The sequence below is a fragment of the Corylus avellana genome, chromosome ca7, assembly GCF_901000735.1.
Source record: "Corylus avellana chromosome ca7, CavTom2PMs-1.0".
NCBI lineage: Eukaryota > Viridiplantae > Streptophyta > Magnoliopsida > Fagales > Betulaceae > Corylus > Corylus avellana.
Window position 1 is genome coordinate 8,733,358 of NC_081547.1, and position 23,450 is coordinate 8,756,807.

At 35.7% G+C, this 23,450-nt stretch overlaps 2 protein-coding genes and 1 long non-coding RNA gene across 11 annotated transcripts; 1 reads left to right on the forward strand and 2 right to left on the reverse strand.

Annotated features, from left to right (window-relative positions):
• Window positions 1-230: 230 nt before the first annotated feature.
• LOC132187766 (uncharacterized) lies at window positions 231-9,284 on the reverse strand. Of its 5 annotated transcripts, none has more exons than XR_009440851.1 (6): window positions 8,987-9,284; window positions 7,885-7,937; window positions 6,098-6,194; window positions 4,707-4,764; window positions 883-1,050; window positions 231-734 (listed from the first exon to the last, which is right to left on the reverse strand). It is a non-coding gene; the product is annotated as an uncharacterized LOC132187766 (long non-coding RNA). The 5 variants fall into 5 exon arrangements; XR_009440849.1 differs by having other exon boundaries at window positions 232-734; window positions 6,106-6,194; XR_009440852.1 differs by lacking the exon at window positions 4,707-4,764 and having other exon boundaries at window positions 862-1,050; window positions 6,106-6,194.
• A 305-nt stretch (window positions 9,285-9,589) lies between these two features.
• On the forward strand, window positions 9,590-16,559 carry LOC132187116 (protein EARLY FLOWERING 3-like). Of its 5 annotated transcripts, none has more exons than XM_059601298.1 (5): window positions 9,590-10,128; window positions 10,631-11,002; window positions 11,784-12,799; window positions 15,274-15,325; window positions 15,423-16,559. In XM_059601298.1, exons 2-5 carry the CDS (start codon window positions 10,778-10,780, stop codon window positions 16,416-16,418), a joined length of 2,289 nt encoding a protein of 762 aa, XP_059457281.1. In that variant the 5' UTR covers window positions 9,590-10,128; window positions 10,631-10,777; the 3' UTR covers window positions 16,419-16,559. The 5 variants fall into 5 exon arrangements, with proteins under 5 accessions (XP_059457281.1, XP_059457280.1, XP_059457282.1 ...); XM_059601297.1 differs by having other exon boundaries at window positions 10,634-11,002; XM_059601299.1 differs by having other exon boundaries at window positions 9,590-11,002; window positions 15,426-16,559.
• Window positions 16,560-21,255: 4,696 nt separating this feature from the next.
• Window positions 21,256-23,094, reverse strand: LOC132187830 (protein neprosin-like). The gene is made up of 5 exons (XM_059602266.1): window positions 22,879-23,094; window positions 22,587-22,745; window positions 22,338-22,382; window positions 21,724-21,870; window positions 21,256-21,636 (listed from the first exon to the last, which is right to left on the reverse strand). The coding sequence occupies exons 1-5, from the start codon at window positions 23,092-23,094 to the stop codon at window positions 21,256-21,258; spliced, it is 948 nt and encodes a 315-aa protein (XP_059458249.1).
• Between the last annotated feature and the right edge of the window lie 356 nt (window positions 23,095-23,450).

Here is a 23,450-nt window from a genome sequence, read left to right on the forward strand (position 1 = left end):
GGTTTTCATGTAAATGCATGTACTTAAGTTTGTCACATTCAATGGCCTTAGCCTGCCACTCATATAGGGCCAAAGGCCCATGGAATGGGGGGCAGTATTGAGCCTCTCATTTTCTAGTAACTAGTATAAATTCTAGAATCCGACCCAAAAAAAAAAAAAAAATTAATATATATATATATATATATACATAATCCTAGAATTCCCAAGCTGGCGTCCCAGAATATGATGCTGACCCGCACGTGCACCAGGCAGCAGACCCACGTGACCACATCACTAGAGTTATAGTGCAGACAAAACTAGCATCGGATACTGTCGATTCCCTTCTGGGTTCGAGGAAGGTTACATTTCTTTTTTTTTAAAAAAAAAAAGTTTCTAAAAACTTGCTCTCTAAATCATGTGTTACAATCCTATCCCATATAATATATTATTTTGAAAAATGTGTCACCATCTCGTAAAACTGTGAGACATCATTTGGAGTGCAAATTTTGAAATATTGTTTTGAAAAGTGTAGCATTTTTCATTGAGTTCGGACTTGTAACCTGATTTGTTTAGCAATGGGATTAGATTCGAGTTGATGGGTCAAATGAATTGGCGAACCATCGTTTTTGTACAGCAAGAAAAGATTTTCCATGTTCATAATTCTGTCAAAATCATGCACAAAAGGCCCCATCCACATTTTCTTATAATGGGGCTTCAGCCCTTCTTACCTGCAGAACCGGTCCAATTATGAAAACCTGCAAGATGAGGTGACAATAAAAGTAGATAGGGTCACAAAATCAGTTGAGTCATGTGTTTCATCAAAATTCATAAAAGTTCCACCAACACTCTAGCTTTAAAAGTCAGAACAGGGAAGAAGATTACATTGAATACTAATTATCTAACCTTGCCTGGCGCATGCTGTGTCATAACCCAGTAGATGGAGGGAGAGACCTGTAAGAGTTTTTTAGTTGACAAGATGGATACTCATGCCCCTTCTCTACCAATAACACGTTCCATTTTCACTGATAAAATCTTCTTCTTCATGAGCATTCTCCTCCATAGTGAGATAATCTGAAAAAGATGAATACAAAAATGGCATTCAGAGGACGATTTCTTGTCTCATGATCAAAACTGCAGGCGCATGAGAAATGCATTCTAAATTTAAAATGGTAATGCATTCCTATTTCATGTTTGTAAGATTAAGCAGCATATAATCTTTGACTACATAGAAACCTGTAGACCCTCGTCCATCATATCTCATGTGTTGGGTAATGGATCAGCCAAAATACCAATAAAGGGCCCTCAAACTAAGTTATTGTGCAAGCCCATGAAGAAAAGGCCCATATTAAAAGAGATACAAGCCCGTGAGGGTACAACAGAAATCCAATCATCTAAAGCGCCAAGCCACATGCTGAGTGAACGTGGCCGAGCTAAGAGCGCTTAACCACGTTCTAAAAAGAACGTGACCAAGACTTCAACAGGACCCCAAGATCCCACAATCCCACGATCCACTATGCACGATTTCAGCATTATTCGCACTGGACTCCTCGGTAATGTAGGGGTCGAGAATTCAGGGGCCGTACTTGACTATAATCTCTACCTAATGCCTATAAAAAGGAAGCTCCTGCCAGGTATCTGGTTAATTACTCTCAAAATAATTTCTTTGCTTTCTCTGTGTAAAACATTGATTGACTTAGGCATTGGAACTATTCCCCACCAGCACACCTGGTAAGCTCCACCAATTGCTCTTTAGATGAGATGATCAAGGGCTCGATCCAACAAATGGTATTAATGTCAGGATCATGAGTTCGAGTCGCGGAAGCGTCACGTCAAGGGAGAAATTGTTGAGGTGCAATAGTGCCGCTCTGCTCATATGCACAACTTTTAGAACATGCTTTGCGAGTTGCGATTTTAAATGCCATAAAAAACGCTTCATTGGCCATCAATTGATTTTTAGATGAGATGCTCAAATGTCCGATCCAACATCATGCGATAGCAACATCCTCTCCACATAATACTCTAATACTTTGTTTTGCTAAAATCATCTCAAGATGTCTCTCAAAATTAAGTTCAACACTTTCCAGGGTTTTATCTCACCCTGATCTCAGCTCAGAAAAAAGTAACCTTTGCTCAGCCCACCAGAGTTTCGACTTGACTGACCATCCAGACCAGCATAAGTCAACCCGAAGTATGCTAATAAATTACTTGGATACCCACATGATTGAAAAGTGAAATGATTTAACCATCATAAAATGAAATGATAAAAATTTAGCTGAGAAAAGAAAGATTCGCAAATCAAGATATAACTCCAGATATGCTTCTTGTCTCTCATCTTACTCAAAGGTACGAACCCTTATATTAAAGGGACATTTCCCTAATCTACCTATCCTAGTTTTCATTGACCCAAGAATAGTAATGTGGGTTTCACTGAAGTACTTCATCATGTATATTTCTATATATATAATTTTGTATCTAGAGTTGTATTCCATATGATCATCAATCTTGGTTCAAGTGTCCAACTTATAATATATACTGAACCCATTGGATTTAAATGCACCATCAGCACATACAATTTACATTTACTCTAATCTAGCCTCATTTATGGACATCAAATGATCTACAAACAGCATATGCCAAAGTATCTAATGCCTGTATAAACTATTGATCTAACCATAACCTGTGCAAAAGAATATGGCTCATGATAATAATCCTTGGTCTGGACACAATTAAACTAGAACTCATCCCTCTCTACCACTTGTCTTTACACCAGTCGATGTTCCTCTAAACATTTCATTAGTGTCGTCAATAATGTCATGAACAAGTCAAGGCAGATTTATATAGTTCACCAGAATATTCAAGTGAGTAGATCAAATTAGAGTCCAATTCAAGACACAGCAGACAAAAATTCCTTCAATTTTTGACATATCCATTAGGTGTAAAGATATACACCATAGTTGATGCCTTAAATACGAACAATGTATCGACACCCTTGTTATCAATGAAAATTTTGCCTAGTCACTTGCCCTCCGAGTTTAATTCTGCAACTTAAATCTTAATCCTTTTCTTAGATCCTTGTGAACGCTTATTCAACCCTCCAATCTTTTTCAATATCATCAACTATCGTTGCTAAGATCTTCCTTCTAAAACACCAATTGACAATCATTTTCTTACAAATCTAACGTAGTCAATTTAGTAGCTCCACTGCTATCTACAAGCTGCAGGGCACATTTCTCACCTCTCATTCCTAGCTCACTACATGGTTTATTGAATTAAAGACTCTTCTCCACACAACTGCTTAGTTTTGCAAGAATGCAAGCGTGCTTTTAATGTACTTGTCCAAAGGAACATCCAGGTTATAGCTAATTTATACATCAACACGTTAAAAATGTTGTTTTGAGAGCATCCCAGTGGCAATAAATTTGTGGTACTTGCTATTTAGGAAAAACCCTCACTCTAGACGATCCTACTGCAGCACATATAGCTCCTTAATGTATCTAAATGGAATTAAAACCTGCATATAATATGTTTCTGAGGAATAAGAAAGTGACTATAAAAGGTTAACATCCAACCTTTTTTTCTGGGCGGTTGACATCCAAACTGACAATAAAGCATATGCACGTTCGTGAATTCGCAAAAGTAGTATTATTTAGGAAAAAAAGCGGACATCATCAGCAGCTGCACAGATCATCAATTCAGACAAGGGTCTATATGTCCTAGATATGAAAGTTAAGATGCATATCAGTTTCTATACCAACCAGACTGGAGAAAATGAACTTGTAACTAAAGCATATGCACATTTGTGTAAAGTGTATGGATATGGGCCGCCATCCTTTTGAAAAATCCCTTCATTTCTTAACACATGTGCTAAAAGGAACTAATTCTTTAGCCAGATGCATCGGGCTTTTAATGAGGCACAGCGTAAGCCAGTACAATGGACAAAGTTCTGCAAATAATGTTACAAAGAGACATTTTGAATTTATCAAGGAATTTTCATGGATACAGAGAGATCAACTGCCTACCAACGGTTCCGAAGAAATGATAAAAAATTGGAATACCAGAAACACAATAGAGAGACAGAAAAGATCTAAGATATGTTAATGAATTTAAATGACCTTTGGGTGGGAATTTGAGGAGAAAATAAGGACAAAAGCAGTGCCAAAACACACAAGGTAGAGGGAAAAGAAATGTATGAACTGAGTCCCTCTTCACTTTTAGCGTATTTTTGTGACCCAAGAACTTAGGATGAGAATTGTTAATTTCAGGGAATTCGTGAAAATTTGGTTGTTCATTTAAAAAAATTCACAAAAATTACAATTTCCATTAACATTTCAATTCCCATAAAAAACGAGAATTCTAATTCCCTAAGGTAGGAAATGTCAAGTCTTGCATAACGGTCTTTACAATAATTTATAATGCAACTTAAATTCATATTTTCAGTGAAAAAAGTAACTGCATAGAGCCATTTTAGAAAGGAAAATTATTATATTTCACACAACCGTACATTTATCAATGTTCAAGGGCATTTTTGTCATTAAAATAGTGCCCATAATGGTCAAAGTATTAATTCTGTATGTACTAAATGAATATGTATACGATATTTTAAACAATGAAAGTTTGTATTTTCAAATATATTGATGTCTAAAAAACCGTTTCTACTCAAATTCTAAATATATCCGTAGAACACTGTCAAGTCTCCAAAGGGTAGCTAAATTGGCTGGAGACCACACCTCATTAAGCAAAGGTCACTAGTTCGAATCTTCATCCTCCTCCCCTTGTGCGGACATGCTAAAAAAAAAAAAAAAACTGTCAAATTCAGGGATTTCCAATTCTGATGAGTTTAAACTCTTGAGTTTTGAAATTCTCAGCAAACGGAAATGGCCCTTAGTGCAAAACACTATCCCAATTCAACTGTTCACTACATCATTATTAGCTATGGAATGTATGTTATGACTAACCTACCTGATGGATTTATGTCCAATGAGGGTTTTCTAGTCATAACTGATGGATTTATGTGAAATGAGGGCTTGCACAGGTCATGCTGATCATTGATGTTACTTCAAAAAGCTTGACATCTCTTATCTCATATTGCTCCTGTATGTAGATGATAATCATGATATGCTTGTAGCAGATTCAAGCATGGAGGAGATTTCAAATCTCAAGGCAAAGCTGTCCAAGGACTTTGCTAAGGATTGGGGGGCTGCAAAACAAATTCTAGGCATACGGATCAGTAGGGATAGGGTGAATAGAAAGCTGAAGTTATACCGTGCAGTGCTTTCTGCGGTGGATGAAGGGGTGTGGGCTGCCGTGTGACAAGGTGCACTGTGGCTAGGTGCGGTTGGACACTGGGTTTCAGTGATGTGGCTTTGTGTGGTTGACAAAAACAAGTGGTGCAAGTGTGTGGCTAGGTTGGGTGTGTTGGATCACACAAATGTTGATAGGAAACAATCACAAAAGACTCTGATACCAAAATTGATGCAACATAACAACAAAACCACAAAGTAAGTAAAAGAAGGAAGAGAGAACGGGAAATAGGGGGGAAGAAGAAGATAAGGGGAGAGAAAGAGAGAAGAAGCTATGAAAGGAAAGAGAGACAGAGAGAGAGGAGGGGGCAAAAGAAAGTGTGATAATAATGAATAATATCATCTATGATAAGTATGATAATTATGAATCATATTTATACCAAGTATCTAATGATAATACATATGCCCAATTATGTCCTAAATGCATCATCTTTATTTCTCAATTTACATCATCTAAGCTGGTCAGGGTAGAATCAGAGAAAGTCCTTACTGCATCATCTTTATTTTGTTGTCCTTTTGGTTTATTCCATATGTTACTTCCAGTTATGCTTGCTTTTATAAACAAAAGAATGCTCATTGCAACAGAAACTAAAAGGTAATGACTATGACATATGCCCGATTATGTTCTTAAAAGCTACCATAATGATAACAGAATATGAACATTAGAAGAGTAGCTGAAAAGGCTAAAGTAAGAGATAATTGCTAGGAATATCTTATACAAAACAGAAAACAAGTACTACCAGTAATGAATTTTTCTCAATTAGAGAGAAGACAAGAAAACATTACAAGAATTGAAAAGAACCGTAAATACACAGTACCAAAATACCATGGATCTGCAAGGAGGCCAACAAAAGAAACGTAGCCATCTGGTGCTCTTGTACATCCCCGTTGTTCCTCTATCAGGTAATATGCAACCTGTATGGACATGGGTGTATAGAAATCATCCCCCGGAAATGTACTCCCAACAATCACTCATGACGTAAAAGCTTCCCATCAAAACATTTTACTTTAAACGGAACAATATGAAGCAATGCCCCTACAGTTTCATATTTTTAATATTATAAGCATAAAACAGGACGCAGCAATGAAGTCTAGTGACAGAAGAATTAAGGGTGTAAACCCAGTAACTTGAGCATGAATAAATAATAAAGTCTGAAACTAAGGATTGAAAACTTAGAATAGCTTATGCTCTCACAATACTCCAAAAATATGAAGTTTGTTAAGTTGTGTAAATTGGAATTGAAAATGCCATATCGTCGCGACTACAGTCTAGACAAAAGTTCAATGTAACACTTCATGGTAAAAGTCAAGCTAGGACTCATTCTTAAAGTTCATGATACCTACCTCTAAATAATCACGTCAACTGCGATGATTTTTATTTATATGATCATATGAATTCGTGAAGCAGTGACTAAAATCTATGGCAAAAAGGGCTCTAAGGAAAACCACCAATTAACTTATCTGATAACAACAAACCTTCATTCATTAGCATAAGGGACACAAAAAGCAGAGGTAAGATACGATTTATTAATCAAACATACAGGTTTTATTTTAACTAATAAAAAGTTTTCAGAGACCTCTTCATTAAATAAAAGGATTCAGAGTGAAGGACCAGGTAACAAGGCAGCTTAATCAGGTTGATTTGGTCAAAAAACCTGCAAAAGCAGGATGATCAATGCCAGCATGTATATCATTCTGTAGATAAGTACCCATTGACCAATTTATGTCAAGCATAACAACCTACCCTTTGTCTTCACCTCTCAAATTTTTAAGCCCTATCTGTATTATGATCTTTGTGTCTCACATGGGTTCTAATCTTAACTATATGTATATACGCTCTTAAGTACCCTCCTCTCGCAAACCGTTTTTTAAGGTGAGTTTTACTTAATGTTTATATCATTTTGTATCAGAGCCAGATTCCCCGTCAAGTATGGGATCGAGATCCAGTTTAGTATGAAATCGAATGGGTTGCGACTTTGTAGTCAAGTCACGTAGAAGGTGACCCACAAACCGGATTAAAATATCTTAGTACTATGTATGAGTATAGTAAATCATTAAATATTAACAGATGAGTGGAGCCATCAAAAGAAAAATGGCTATCATCGAATCAGTGTTGATAAAGTGAACTGCCGTGGATGTTGGCTGCGGTGTGTGGTGGTATATTGCGATTCTTGTATCCGACATTGGTTAAGTCTAATCTTAATTATGTGTATATAAGCTATTGGACACCCTCTTCTTACAAGCCAATTTTCAAGGGTAAGTTCTACTCAAGATTTGTACCAATCTGCCTCATCCCTGCAACCCACCCCAACTTTTTCCTTAAAATAAAAAGGGAAATTTAGAAAATTATCAATAGAAAACAAATAAAGAAAAAAGATTCCTTTCCCCATGTTTTTGAGTTCTTTTATTAAATAGTATTCGCAAGTAATGCCAAGTTGCCAATACTGTCTTCTGGGTTACAACAGCCAGTCCAGAGTGCGTGGACTGAGCATAAGCTAAAATAGTTCAATAAGGTTTCCATGCGCCAGAAAAGCAATTATGAGTACAGAGGAACTACATGCAGCAATTTCTTCCAAAGGCAAGAGAGGATAATATTTTAACCAACCTGAGTATCTGTAACATTGCGCAACTTGATACCGCACTGAAACTATACAATACCTACAAAAAAGAAAAATTGGTGGAGAACCTTGAGGTTATTATTGAATACTATGTTCTACAAAATGTCAAAATCTATCAAAAAGTAATTAACTGAGAACTCACTCTCCTCCCGGATTAATATCAACCAAATTATAGCATCTCAAAATGCAAGCTACCCCAGAAAACAAAGATCAATTTATGGCAATCCAATAAATTTATATCCTCATGATCAACATAAACACAATACCAAATAGTCTAAACAATTCCCATGATGACACTATTGAAAGCAAAACCGACATTGAAAAGCTTCTAATAATCGAAGGCACCAGAGCAGAAGTAAAAAAGAAACCCCCAACAATTATAGGTAAAAACCACATCCTAAAGTCGAACAGTCAAAACCTTGAAAGCAATAAGTTTGAGCGAATTCGATAAAGGCCACACAATTATATGCATAGCCCATAATCAGAAGCTGCTAAAAATCAAAACCCAGAAAGCAAAATACCCAAAACAGTGTAAAAGATAATACTCGGAACTAGATTGAGCTCAAATAACAAGTAATTGTCAAAACCCAGAAAAAGCAAAAGTCAACAAAATATCAGAAAAAATCCCACAATTAAAAACCAAAACCACAATCATAAGAATAATCAAAACCCAGAAAGCAAAGAACCCAAAAAGAAAATGTATACCTTTGCAGTTGGAACTACAATAAGCTCAAATACACCAGAGTCAGAAGGCAAAGGGGTGTAGGCCATGTGTGATCAAAACCCCCCAACACTCAAATGGGTCAAGTCTTTTCCTAAACACAAATGAGCCATTTAGAAAACATCGCTCTGTTTTATAAGCATGCACATGGGTTTTTTTTTTTTTTTTAGTTTTACATTTGGCATTCTGTATCAGTGCAGAAGAATGCAAAGTTCGAGACTTGGAGAAAGATACAGTGTGGTCTCCGAGGGCCTGCTCCGTTAAATTTTCGTCCATTTAGTAAGGAATTATGCGCGTTTGGCCGCATAGAAAGTATGAGCGAATATTGAGATTTGAGACATAGACAACTGTGACAAAACTCAAATTACCTCCCCGATTTTCTAGGCAGGAGCACGATTTCGTTTACTCCCCAAACTCATGCCCTACTAGAGAAAAGTCAGGAAATTATACAGTCTGCAAATAGGTAGGAAGCGGCCCCTCCAGCCCAGGTACGATCAATTCGTTCACTTGCTACCCTCTCTCCATTATAGTGTGTTTGGAGAAGGTCTGAAAGTGGGATTTTATACTGCATCAAGTTTATCGTTTGAAAGTGCCTTTTAAAAGATTTCCCAGTGGAAAAAGGGTGAGAGCTTCTCTCTCTCTAAGACTTGTTCATTCTGGTTGAGACATTAATCCGTACATGGTAAAATGCAAATATCGAGGTTCCCATGATGCTTCCAATAAATATGGTAGGCCTTTTGTCTGAAGATTTACTCCTTAAATTTGTGACCGAATGAGCATATTCTTACCAAAAAAAAAAAAATCCTAAAAAGCACATGGGCATATACAGGACAGGATACAGCAATGTTGTGGGAGGTATCGACAGTTTCAAGCACGCTCTAACCTGCGCGTGACAACGTTTATTGTGATTCTGTAGACTGTACCAAAAAGTGTACGCTCTTGCTCAATGGACAATGGAACACAACCTTTAGCAGATATTTCGTTAACAAAACTTTGAGAGAAAAACATGTGGTCATAAAACATACAACACTTTGGCCAAAAACCACCATGTGAGAGGCTCGAGAAGGCAGCAGCTTTCTGCACTGGCTGTGCAACATTTTCTGCCACATCTGTATTCCTTCATGGAAATTTATAAATATGTATTTTAACAGACATGAAATAAATGTAATAATCTTTTTTTTTTTTTTTAAATCATATCTATCCCTTGGTCTTCATTATCTGATTCAAACAACATGCATGTTTCTTTATCAACATACGTGTCATGTACGGAGGATCCTGTCTATCTTCTAACGGGAAAGAACAATGTTGTGTGGCGTGGGTAGTGGATGAGTGATGAGTTGGCAGGATCTTGGACTGGACTTGGTGGTAATGGAAGGAATTTTGTTGGAGAGGGGCATATTTTCTAAAAGGAGTTTGTAGTTCTATCCACTTGGGTCCGATAATGCCCACACCTTCTTTGTTAGTTTTTTTGTTGGCTCTCCACCTTTTCCGTTGATGAGATCCTCTCAAGGTAACCCTCTTCTCCTGCAGAATCTATCTTACCGCACGTATATCTTCCTTTGCTGTTTCTTTCTCTCCTTTAACTTTGCTCTACCGCCTATTATTCTATGCTGGGTCAACAATTTTCATTTGTGTCTGCTGTTTGTATCTGATTTTCAACTGAACTTTTGGTTTCTTTATTTGGAGGTGGGTTGGTTATGGTCACATGAAAACTTTTGCTTAGGGTAGCAAACTCCTGTTTTCTTGTTAGTCCGGTTTTTGGTTTTCGGCCAAAAATTTCTGATTTTGTCAAGTGGATTGGTTTTGGGTACTTCTAAATGTGTGTTTTCCCACCAATCCTTCTTGTGTGGGTTGAAGGATTTTCAATGAGGATATTTGTTTCTTTGGTGTGGGTTGATCTTGGGCAGTTATAAAGTTGTGAATTCTTCAGAACATGACTGATTTTGCTACATGGTTGGTCCATTTTATAGTTTTTGATGGTTGAATTTATCCCAAAAATTTCGTTTTGGAAGTAGGTTTATCCCAAGTACTTGTGGAGAGTTGTATTTAGCGGACCAAGCATTCCAGGTGTTTGTGTGGAAAGAATAGGAAATGGGATTTTGTTGTGAAGTTGGTGAATGGATTTGTTTTTGTCAGTGGAGATAGTGTGAAAACAGAGGATGAGAGGGAGAAAAGATGAGGAAAAGTTGGTAAGTCCTATGTTTCCTAGACTTCATGTAAATGATACAGAGAAAGGAGGGCCAAGAGCACCTCCAAGGAACAAAATGGCTCTCTATGAACAGTTCAGTATTCCTTCTCAAGGGTTTACCTCTGGATCAGCATCCATGTTGCCTATTTTGCCCAGTAACGGCAGCAGCTTGACTCCTTTGATGTCCTCGAGTTATGTGAGTTCAATAACTTATGCCTTTTTGTTCTTAAGTATCAAATTTATAGTTCATGTAGCCAATTATTTCCTTGTTGTGAAGTGATTCAAATTTGTAGTGTTGTATAGCATGTAGTTAACGGCATTACTTCTGTTTTAGCTCTATTCTGTTTTAGGTCATTCACTTTGAATAAAATTCATACTGGTTGATTGAACCATGACTTTTTAAAACCTTGTTATTGGTTTGCCCGTCTTCAATTTGTGGGTATCATTTCACTACTTTTTTATTAGCTGCGCTAATACCTTGGGAACAAATAGTGCCGTCTGGGGCGGAACTAGGATTTTAGATGTAGGGGTCGAAATTTTAAAAAACAAATTAGGATATTAAAAATTTGTTTTGGAAAGAATTATACGGGTATTTAAAAAATAAAATAAAATCAAAAAATTGTGAAACATTTTGAGGTTTGGGGGTACTGAAGCCCCCCAAGCCTCTTAGTAGTTCCTCCCCTAAGTGCCACGATGATTTCTGCTTGCTTACGAAGACTTCTGGATTTATATTGTATCTTTCCTTCGTTTCTGCTTTAGGTGCTTCAGGGTGGCTTAATTTGCATGTGACAGAATTTTATCATTCATCACTTTTGATAGGAAGTTTCACTGCCTTGTACTAAAACTAAAAGGGGTTTTACTAAATTTGGCTTGATCTTTTTTTTTTTTTTTTTTTTTTTTTTTGCATAAATTATGAATGCTTTTATTTCTGTGTTGTTTTATCTTGCCTAATTATACGAAGTGGTTCATTACTGTAGGTTGGTGCACACCAAAGGAGTATGTTTACTCCGTTCGGCAACTCCCCTTCACCTTCTCATCTGGCAGAGAAGCTTAATTCGTATTCTTTCAGCGGAGTTAAGTCGAACACTGTGATGGCAAATCATGAGCAGAATTCCACGAAACCTACAAGTTATCGAAGTTTTAATGCCACAGGGTTGTCATCATCAACTTTGAAATGCGAATCAAGTCAGTCATACAATTTCTCCAACTTTAAGAACTTATCTTCGAAGAAGCTTGGAGATGAGGATGGTAGAGTTCCTACTACTGGTCAAGGAATAACTCCACATTGTGACAACTCTCAGTACAGAAGAGGTAGGGAAAAACCCCCTCGCTTGAGCTTAAGCTCTTTGGTGAAACATCAAAATGTTTGTGACAAGAATATAAATGGTGATGGCACCATAGATCTAAATTCAATAGGATTTTTGAGGAAGCAAACAGGAGAAGATTCAAAAGTGTCTCCTAGTAATCAGGACCCTGTGGAAAGGTCTGCTTCAATCACGTCATCTAGAAATAATTTGGTTGATACATCCTCAATCCCATCAACTAAAGTTAAAAATTCTGAATCATTAAAGAGAAAACTTGCATCATCCGATCGAGAAAATAGAAGCAGTTCAGTAGATAATTTGAACAGGTTGCAAGGTACCAATGCACAGTCGCAACAAGCGTATGTGGCTGTGAAAGACAGAACAGCTGCCAGAGATGATATGGTAGTACCCAGAATAGGTGTTCCCATGGAAAATGCTTCAAAGCTGAGAAGCAAATCATGTTCAAGGCCATCACTTGGAGATGATTATAGAAGTCTTAATGTGTTCGTAAGTGGCAGTGAGTGTTGTGAAGACAAGAGATGTGGATCTGTACAAGTGGTAGACAGACATGACAATGTCTCGGATGCCGACATGGTGGAAACTATGTTGGCTGTGGATATTTCTCCTGATGATGTTGTTGGAGTGATAGGTGAGAAACTATTCTGGAAAGCCAGAAGCGCTATTGTCAAGTGAGTATCTCTTACCTGCTGATTGCTATGTACATCTACTTGTGCTCATCTGTGTCAAAAATATGGAATCAGTTGTAGTTTATTCATATTAATTTGCAACCATATTAAGATAAGATTTGATCTATCAATTTCTCTTAATATGCATTGATTGGTGTACCTACAATTGACTCTTTTTATTTTCTAATGGGTTCTTTAACTTGAAATCTGTTTTCTGTCATTTGTGGTCTGGTTTGAAGAATATCCATAAATGGTTCCACATACTTCTCAACTTGTAGAAAGTTTTGATACTTGATGTGTCTACTTCATTCTAATGTATTCTTGGTTTTGGTAACATTTATGGGGCGTTTGGATGAACGCAATCTGTTAGGATTCCTGCAAATCCTAAAAGCTTACCTTTTTTGTCTGCACTTAAGGAATGTGGATTCCCTCCCAAGTGCCTTTTGCTGGGAATGTGGATTCCTTTCTAGAGAGGTGGGAATCCAACATGCCCTTGGCTTGGGAATGTGGTATTTTTTTTTTAAATGACCAGAATGCCCATCCCATATCTTTTGACTTCTTGTGCACATGAAACACTTTCTCCCTCTCCCTTGAACAGACCTTTTTACTTCTCACATGCTTTACCTTATTATGGGCATTCGTGGTTCTGCTGAACATATATTTGGATCGTGTTTTGGGCAATCGTGGTTTTTTCTAAATGAAAAATGTGATTGCTTCCTGCTACTTTAGTGGTTTTCTGACTGTTGAACCAACCTCTAATGCAGCAGGAAAGCAATCCCATTTTTCATTTAGGAAAAAATTGAAGGTTTTTTTTCTTTTGGTTGATGGTAAATATTAAAATTTCAATTTTCCTCCTAGCCTTCTAAAGATACGACAAGGCTAACTCAACTTTTTGTAGAGGTAATACTAGAGCTATAGTAACAGAGATCTTGAATTTACTAAACAAGAGTTTGAATATGGTAATAACTCGAAACTAAAGCATGCAACAGTGGTTGCAAAAACCATTTTACTGCCACACATTTCCTAATCCCACTTTGTTCACCTTTGAATTTATTGGATCCAAAAGGTCAATTTAGTTAGAGTGAGACGGGAAAATAAAGACAAGCTTTGATGGGCCCCCCTCCAAAAAAGGATTGTTGTTAACTCCTTTTATAGTGTCCTTCTTTCTCTTGGAAGAGGAAGAGTATTTGTCAGACTACGATTTCTTTGAGAGTGACTCTTTTTGCTTAGTCAGCAGCCCTACGGAAAATCCTACCATGGACAACCTTAAGAAGTGGCATGTCATTGTGGTTAATAGGTGTTGTATGTGTAAGAGGAATGTGGACTATCTTCTCCTCCATTGTGAGGTTGCTTGTGCCTTATGGAATACTTCTTTCAATCATTTTGGGTTGTCTTAGGTTATGCCTAGACAGGTTAGTTGACTAATTTGCTTGTTGGCGGACTGGTGGTAGTTGTTAGATTGTGAAGATGGTGCCTTCTTGTCTTTTGTGGTGCCTTTGGAAGGAAATACATTATAGAGTTTCGAGGACCGCGAGAGGATGTTGGTGGAACTTCAGTCATTTTTCTTTAATACTCTTTGTATTTGACAGCTGCATTTCTAACTCCTTTGATGCTTAGTGTTCATGATTTTCTTGTTCTTTTTTCTCCTTCTAACTAAATGTTTCTCTTGTATACTTCGTGTGTACCTGGATATCGCTTTTCGCTTTTAATGACATTTCGATTACTTATTAAAAAAGAACAAGAAGATGCAAGGAGAAAAGCACTGCAATAAGATGCAAGGAGAATAAAGAGATACAATGACAGTGCAAATTGAACAAATCATTAAGGGTTGCAAAGGAAAAGCATCACTTCTCCAATGAATTTCCCCTATCCTACACTTTCAATTGTGTCTTTTTATTTCTTTATTCTTCAGAACCCATTAACATCGAGAAAAAATTTGATTCCTGTTTCTTTTCTAAACAAAGAGCCAGACTTTGGGAATCCAAAGAAAATGGTGTAAAAAGAGAGGTAGATAATTAAAATTTATCCTAAACTATCTCCAGCTTTAAGAGTAAGCGGATCCAAGGAGGCCAGAGTCTTGTTAAGAGTGGTATCATATGAGTAAAGTTTGAGGTCACAGTTTGGGATTTGTTGTTTACAGCTTCTCACTTTTTTATGGATCGGATGCTGTTCTCGTTTTAGGGGGTTTGGCAATCAAGAACAATTTCTTCTGTCAATCAGTGATGTTCTGTTTCTCTTTATTTTTTTTGGATGAACACTTGTCCTTCTTTATTTGTTTTTACCAAACTAATTTTTCCTTCTTTTGTGCTTTCATCATTCATTGTTGCTCTTGACTAGACCATAAAGTTGATTCCATTTGGTTTACTTCTACTTTTTCCATGAACATTTTATTTTTAAAACTTATATGTTTCAGTTCCAACTTTTTATGATTGAAAATTATTTAGTGTTTGATCCAACTCTTGTGTTTTAATTTTCAGTCAACAAAGAGTGTTCGCACTGCAAGTGTTTGAGTTGCATAGACTGATTAAGGTAAGCTGGTCATTGCCTGCTCAAATTGCTAAGCCGTTTCTTCTTCGATTAGATGTGGTCGTATTTTTCCTGTTTTTCAATTCACTCTGTGGAAAAGGAGTTATATTACTCCTTCCAAATGAAACAGGTACAAAGAATGATGGCTGGGTCACCGCAACTATTGCTTGAAGATAACCTTTATTTGGGCAAGCGTTCAACAAAAGTATCTCCTCCAGTTAAGAAGTTGGTGTCTGAGTATGTTGCAGAACCACCAGCTCCCCTGATTGTTAAAGCCAATGATGATTCTATGAAGTCAAACCCCAAAGATGATGAATATACAGATGAAAGTGCAGTTGGAAAGTTTCCCCTTCCTTTTGTCAATTATGATAACAGCAAGGGACTTGCTACCCACCAATCAAATGATGGGCTTCATTTAGCAAATCCAGCTTTAACTCCTTTGACCACCAGCACCAAACCAGCCCCATGGTGTTTCCACCCACCACCAGGAAACCAGTGGTTAGTCCCTGCAATGTCTCCATCTGAAGGACTTGTTTACAAGCCCTACACGGGGCCATGTCTTCCAACTTCAGCTTTCATGTTAAACACTGTTTATAGTGTTCCGGCTCCCATTCTTCCGGGCACGCCTCCTTTAGGCCAGACATACTTTTCACTGTATGGTCTCCCAGTCATGAATCAATCTGTATCCAGTTCAGGTGTCGAGGAAACGAGCCCGTTTGCTGGAGCTCAGTCGAATAGACCGGACAATCAGTTGATGATTGGGGACATCAACTTCACCATACCCCAGCAAAGCTCATGTAACATGTCCAGCGAGGTAACTCGAGTAATCTCATGTCATGCTGGCAAGTTCCCAGCATCAAAAGAGAGTGAGTTACAGGGAAGTGCAGCAAGTAGCCCCTCTTACAGGGCTAAAGGAGATGATGCACTTCCTCTTTTTCCTACAACACCCACAGCTCACGCATTAATGGATCAAAATGTGCAAACTAGTGAGAATCGGACACAAGTTATTAAGGTTGTACCTCATAATCCAAGATCAGCAACTGAATCAGCATTCCGGATTTTTCGGTCAATACAGGAAGAGAGGAAACAATTATGATTAGTAGTTGGCGGGAATCAACTATTTTGTCATACTCCTTTGAGAATTTTGTATCTGTAAATCATCTTGTTTATGATCACACATGTTAATATTGTAAATATATTTTTGAAAGGTTGAAAAACAATCTTTTTTGCCTTGTTATTCCATTTATGTATTCAGAAGAAAAATTCAGTCACAGAAATTCTTTTGACTGGCAATATTGAACTCTTCTGTTATCATATGTTCCTTATGCAGGCAACCCTTTTCCAACTTGATCAAAAATAAAATAAAGATTGCAGGTAGACCACGGACCAGCGAATATTTACTGGTTTTATTTGAGACAATTAAGGCAAACCTGCATCACAATTAATTTCTTAAGAAATCAGGCGAAAAATATTGCAGGGTTTAACTTTTATCAAATCACTCGTTAAGGTTAAAACTTAAGACTAATAGCATACTTAAATATGATGTGAAAGCAAAGCACTATGTATCAATGTTCGTATGCAGGATTTAGGCTTTAATACAATGCCCTAAAGATCTAGGTGGAGCTACTCAACATCTATGTCTCTGTCACTTAACTATGATACCCTAGAAATTAGTCACACATTGGGGTGAGTAGATCATGAAGGTGTTCCATAGGTACTAATCTCATATTGGTTCCTTATTATGTGGGATTGAGATTTATAGATTTTTTCAAGAAGCTTCAATCTAACTTTGACTAGTCCTTTTAGAGTAATTGTGTAGATGTGGTAAGTGTTTTTCTTTGATTGTTACAAATGTTATTCGAGAAACCTAGTAACATCATGATGTAAACCATGATGATAGCATCAAAGATCATCAAAGATTTGAGCGCAGGAGATTGTGATACCCCAAATTTTGGTTCCACATTAGGTAGGTGGATTATGAACATGTTGCATGGGTGCCAAGTCAAGCAACGATTCCTTAATATGTGAGATTGAGCTTTGTAAGTGATTTCAAAGAGCTTCAATTTTTAACTTCAACACAAATGTTGTTAGCATTTTTCTTGGATCGTGAAATTAACTTTTCGGGGTTTCACAAGAGCCATACTTTCCCTCATCAATTGGCATAAGAGCCACACCTCCTTGTATCAAATTTAAAGAGTTTCGTTTGATGGGTGTTCGAACTTGTAGTGTGCCACGTTTAAAGTAGTGTTTGTATGAGAATCTTCCCTTGTTAAAGTGTAAAATAAAATCAATCGTAACAAAAATGAAGTTAACAATCACAATTTGAAAATAATAATAATAATAATAAATTAATGGACACATATCGATAATACGCAAATTTTAATATCCATGCTTGTTGAAAAAATTTGTCCAACTAAATCTTTCTAAGTCTAGCATTCTTTGCCATAAATGATCTTTCAGCCTTCTCATCGTACATCAAGTGGTCAAATGCAAATGCAAGTATAACTTTTTTGTATTCTTCTATCTTCATTATGAATAGGAGTCGTAAAGGAAAAGAGTGTGTCAAAATATAAAGAATTTGGCGGTGGGATTGAGATGATTCAGGGCAATTGCCTACTCATATTGTTTGCAATTTGGGTTGGAAATTGTGAGAGAAATAGCTTACTCAAATGAGAAGCGTAAACCATTTTACGACTCGTCAATGTTATTTTTTTTAGTCAATTGAAATCATTTTCAGATTGACCAATATTTTATGGCACGCCAAACAATAAAAAATAATAACAACCTTTTACGAAAAAAATTTTACGCCAAAACAAATGAAGCCTTAGGTGTAAGAACAAAAACTTATGCAATGACCAAATTTCAACTTCTCATATATAAAAGCCGGATCACTCTCGGAAGTATCTTAATATTGCGACATGTGGCATGAACCTTTTTTATTTTAATGCTAAACCGGCTTTTTAAGGCATAATTTGTGAACCGATTTTTTAAGAGTGAACCGGTTTTTACTTAAAAAAATCGGTCATTAAATTAAGGTAATTAATGGCGTTTAATTATATTTGAAGAGTTTTCCATATATAAATTATTCAAAAAATTAATTATTAATGTCAAAATTAAATAAGGAAACAAATGATACAAATCAAATTATTATGTATTATTATGTTGGAAGAGGCTTACATGCGGTGAGCCAAACTACCGCATATCTGCGGTAGTTTGGTTCAAAGGCTGAGATTGCGTAAGAGTTTTTTTATCCCAAAGACTAACGTGAAATCAAAAAAAAAAAAAATTGACGGAAATTTATTCCGTTTAATTTTTTTTTTTTTCCTACCCAAAACATCTTCTCTCTGTTTTCTAATAATACCCAAAATGTACCAAATCTTCTTCTTTCTTCTTCTTCTTTGGAGTGCCAACGAGAATGAAGGCTCTCTCCTCCCCCAATCCCATATAGCTTTAAGCAACTATTAAAGATAAGAACAAAACAAAAGGTTACCTCCTCCACCCCCCAAAAACCCAGTATCCCTTTTAACCAATTCTCAGGCTAATGATACTTTGTGAGTATGATAATAAAGCTAAAAAGAAAATAAAAAATTTAAAAACTTGGCCTCCTCCTCAGCTACCGAAGATAGAATTTCCTTTAGATTATCAAGAAGAGATTAAGATTGAGATTGATTGACCGAAACGAGGAATAATACCAAATCCTACCCCCTAAAAATCAAATCTTGCTCATCATATATCAAAATTACACGAAATGATTATCATTCATAAATTAAACAGAATAAAAAGAAAGGACAATTGGAAGAAAAAGAAGAAGTAGAAGAACTTTGCTAGGGATGGGATGCAAGAAAATGGAGTGCCGGTTTTGGGTAGAAAAAGCAAACAAAACGGTCTATTTTGGGTATGGTGAGAAAATAGAGAGAGAAGAAGTTTTGGATAGAAAAAAAAAAATAACGAGAGTTAAAACGGAATAAATTTCCATCAATTTTTTTTTTTTTTGTGATTTCACGGGGTTAAAAAACCCTTAGGCAATCTCAACCTTTCAACCTAGTTTACCGCCTGGAAGTCTTGCCCTATTACGTTTAATCACTTTAATATGTATATAAAATAATATTATATGTTATAGTTGAATTAGATGAACTAAACGATAGGATGTAGAAACAAAATAGAAAAAAATTTCATTGCATTATCAATCAAAAATAATAAGAGACCGGTTCAAAAGAACTTAAGTTGCATGGGTTTAGTCGTTTAATAAAAAATAATAAAAAACTGGTTTTTTAAGAGGCATAAAGATTATTAATCAAAAATTTCATTGCATTTTTTTTTTTTTTTTTTTTTAATATATAATTGTATATTAATTATTAATTGTATATATTGTATATTAATTATTAATTGTATATATGATTAGCATCTTACGAGCAATTATATCTTCAATGTCCAAACCAAAGTGTAAAATCACAACGATCATCTTGGGACTTATTTTTTCTTAATGTCCATTAGTTTATAAAATCGTTAATTGTTCGATATAACAATTCCGGCTCTTTTCTCTTCTTCTATAACCATGCTCCCAGGGTTCATCTTCCCGGGGATGGTTTCCCGGCCTCCTCCATCCTTGCGCGAGTGGTTCCGTGGACGGTATTCCCGAGTACGGTTGTCCCAGTCATGCCTTGGTTGATCCCTCCAACCCCCCAAGAATTGACTCAACTTTCCATCCTTGATGAACTTCTCTATTAATAGCCTTAGTGCTATGCATCCTTCTGTGTAGTGGCCTCCAGCTTCGTGAAACTCACAATAATTATTGCTATATTTCTCGGGTGGATTACCTATTATTTTTGGTGGTCTGATGAACTTTGGATCTTTGATATTTGCCTAAGACCTATTCGCCTATGAGATTTTTTGTTTATTTGTATGATTTACCATGATTTTCAGATATTTTCTTAAAATACTTTTTATGCTTTTGAAAGCAAAAGAAGGCAAAATTTTGTTTGATTATTATACAAAAAAAAAGAATTTCGAAATACCTAAGAGATAATTAAGATTAAATATAATGTGAGATGATTATTTGATTGCATTGTTGACTGAAATATCTTTTATTATTTTGCTATGTACTTTTTTTAAGGCTCATAAGTATATGGGTTTTTATAATTTGTATGAAATATAATAGGTATAAGATGAATAATATTAATTCTTATTAACTTTTTATTAATGCTTTGATAATCACAATCCACGTTTTCTTTTCGTTATTTTTTTTTTCTTTTATATTTTTCATTTTAAACTATACATATGGGAACAAAGATTTTAACGTGTTTTAATTTATATGGATTAAACTAATTAAAGTTAAATGCCTTATGATAGTAAAATTTTATGCTACTTATACATTTATCCAATGTTTTGTGTATGATTGTGTGTTATTATCTTGAGTAGTATATTGGTGTATAACCTTTAGTATGTCTTTATATTTAAAAAGGTGTAATTTTTTTATTTTTTTTACAACCTATAATAAAAAGTTCGATAGAGATATGTTTAAATTTTTAAATTAAATTATAACAAAAAATCTCGCGCATATTTTTTTCTACAACCAAAGTACTTTTTCGAATGTTCATAATTTTGAGTTTTATTTGTATTGAAATCTAATAAGTATTACACCAACAATATTATAGATTCTTTCTAATTTTATATTAATGTTTTGATTAAGCAAAATTCAAGTTTTTCTCTTGCAATTATGAAAAGTAAATTTCATAATACTTATGAAAAGTACGATTATAATATTTTTAAATTTTATAATTCATTTGTAATAAAAAATCCTGCCCATTGCGCGGGTTATAAGCTAGTTAAAAATAGTATTGAAAATACAGTACAGGTTGTGGTAACATTCTTTTGAGGACATTTAGATCCCTCCAATCTGTGATTTATTACTATTAGTTTTTCTTCTTCCCTTTCTAAGACGGACATATTGGTGAATACCCTGGACCCCCAAAATAGAAATTGGTTCCATAGCCTCCATTCTTATTGTTGGAAACACTTATACTATAGCATGAAGGTTTTGTTGCATATGCTACCAGTCCTTGATCAGGGTCATTGAATTTTCCTGTGTAATCCATATATTGAATATTGCGAAAATAACTTGCTCTTCCATAGCCTTCACTCGGAAAATGTCCACTTCCCATTTGAGTTGATGTATGATGTCCCCCTTCCCCTTTGTTGTAAATCTCTCCACCCCAGCTAATTCCGGTAGCACTACTAGCCAAGTATGTGTAGATTAAGTGAGGCCAATATCCAAGTACTTGATCTTGCACTTGTAGCCACCAATGTCCCTTATTCTGAATCATATAAGTTAGGGAATTTAGTGAGCAATATGTAGAGAATTTACAACAAAAATGTCAAGAATCCCAATCCTTGCATATTACCTTGTATATTGTTATCCCTATCTCATATTGCTTTGAGTTGTAGCTTGAGACTGGCTTAATGGGAGAACCAATTGCAAATCTACGGTTTACTTGCACGAAACCAGGACAATCAAGATTGTAGCACCCAGTTCTTTGGTACCCATCACGCTTAAAACCACATATATAGCTTGATTAGTGGTTTGACAAACATACATGCAATATGTAATAGTGTTTTGATGGGGATTCCTACTGCAAAAATTTTTTTTTTTTTGTTTTTTGTTTTTGTTTTTTTTTTTCAAAAAAAAAAGGCGACAGTGCTACCCAAAAAGTAGCTGGAAATGAGTAAAATAAGTGATCCGGCCCAAAGGGCTAACTGAGGCTGTCGTAAAAGGCGGTAAGTGTATGCAGGGTTCCATAAACAGAACAAGCTTCCGAATAGCAGGTATAAGATGGGGCATGACTATCTTGAAATCCTTAAACCCTACCCGGATCCTCAATGTGAGGGACACAAACAGGGATATGACATTCAAAATACCTTTCAACCATGCCCAAACCCTTAAGTGGCAACAAACGACCAGTCCAATATATGCAAATTTAAGTTATATCATGGAAGGAATTGAAATTATCCAACTTACAGTCCAGTATATGAAGAACCTGGTTTGCTTGTCACGTGAATTAACCTGAAGCCATGAAATTATTGATCAGAAACTATCCTCCAAATGCTTCATTTATATGTTACATTTTTGCTTTGAATTTCATTATGATATCAATTTTCTCCCCCACTTTTGAAATCCAAAAGTTTCTAATTGCTTGAACATTCAAATTAACATGCAAAATCAGAAGCAATTGCTAATCTTAATGATGTTTTTATCGATCAAACTTACCAGCCATCCAGCTTCAATGGTGTTTATTAGGTTCTTAGGACCAGATGCAAGCCATATTTGAGCAATGCTAATTTCCCCAGTATATGTTGCAGGGTTCCATACGTTAATTGATGCATGTGCTCCATAGTAATTACCACCACGTAGATCAACTACAGCGTACTAATTTGAAAAATAATTCATATGAATGAGTTACACATCAATATGGTAAGCCTCTCTTGGTAAAAATTTAGTACCCTTAGCATTTTTCTAATTCATATGTAAAAAGGAGAAAAAATATATATATATGATATACCTCGTGACCACGATTATAATCATAATCAAGGCTGATATTAAACTTTTTCCGATGTGCAACTGGGGGTATAGCACGATGTACATCATATTCATCTTCTCGAGTTTGTCTAATTGGGATTGTTCCTTCAGGGCATTCTCCATTCTCAAGCCAACCTTGAGACAACTCGACATTGTTGAATGCTCTACTTGTTACATTTGGAATGGAACTGGGTTCCATCTTATTAACCATAAACAAATTACTATAATTAGTCTTAGTCTTCAATTGACCAAATAAAAAGCCAAAGCCACAATTTCTTACATGTATCATATTAAATAGATTTTGATCTCGAAAATGATGCATTTGAAAGGATAGGAAAATTATTAACTTGTTTAGCTTCCTATCACAACATCATCAAGATCCATCTTTCTTTTAGTTTATATAAGCAACAAGTAATCTTATAAACTAAATTTTTATATCTCATAAATAACATGTGGTAGTGCGAACCAACCCATATTTTTTCTATTTATTATTATTATTTTTTCAACAGGGATTGATTCAAAAGTTGGTTATGATTGCCATGTCAACATTGTGAG

Excerpts from the sequence above, each read along its gene's own strand:
- LOC132187116 (XM_059601298.1), top strand. The coding sequence starts at position 10,778 with ATGAGAGGGAGAAAAGATGAGGAAAAGTTGGTAAGTCCTATGTTTCCT. Across the intron at positions 11,003-11,783 it reads CTTTGATGTCCTCGAGTTAT|GTTGGTGCACACCAAAGGAG; the intron begins GTGAGTTCAATA and ends TCATTACTGTAG. Across the intron at positions 12,800-15,273 it reads GCCAGAAGCGCTATTGTCAA|TCAACAAAGAGTGTTCGCAC; the intron begins GTGAGTATCTCT and ends TTTAATTTTCAG.
- LOC132187830 (XM_059602266.1), bottom strand. The coding sequence starts at position 23,094 with ATGGAACCCAGTTCCATTCCAAATGTAACAAGTAGAGCATTCAACAAT. Across the intron at positions 22,383-22,586 it reads CCATTGAAGCTGGATGGCTG|GTTAATTCACGTGACAAGCA; the intron begins GTAAGTTTGATC and ends TCATGGCTTCAG. Across the intron at positions 21,637-21,723 it reads TAGGGATAACAATATACAAG|AATAAGGGACATTGGTGGCT; the intron begins GTAATATGCAAG and ends TATATGATTCAG.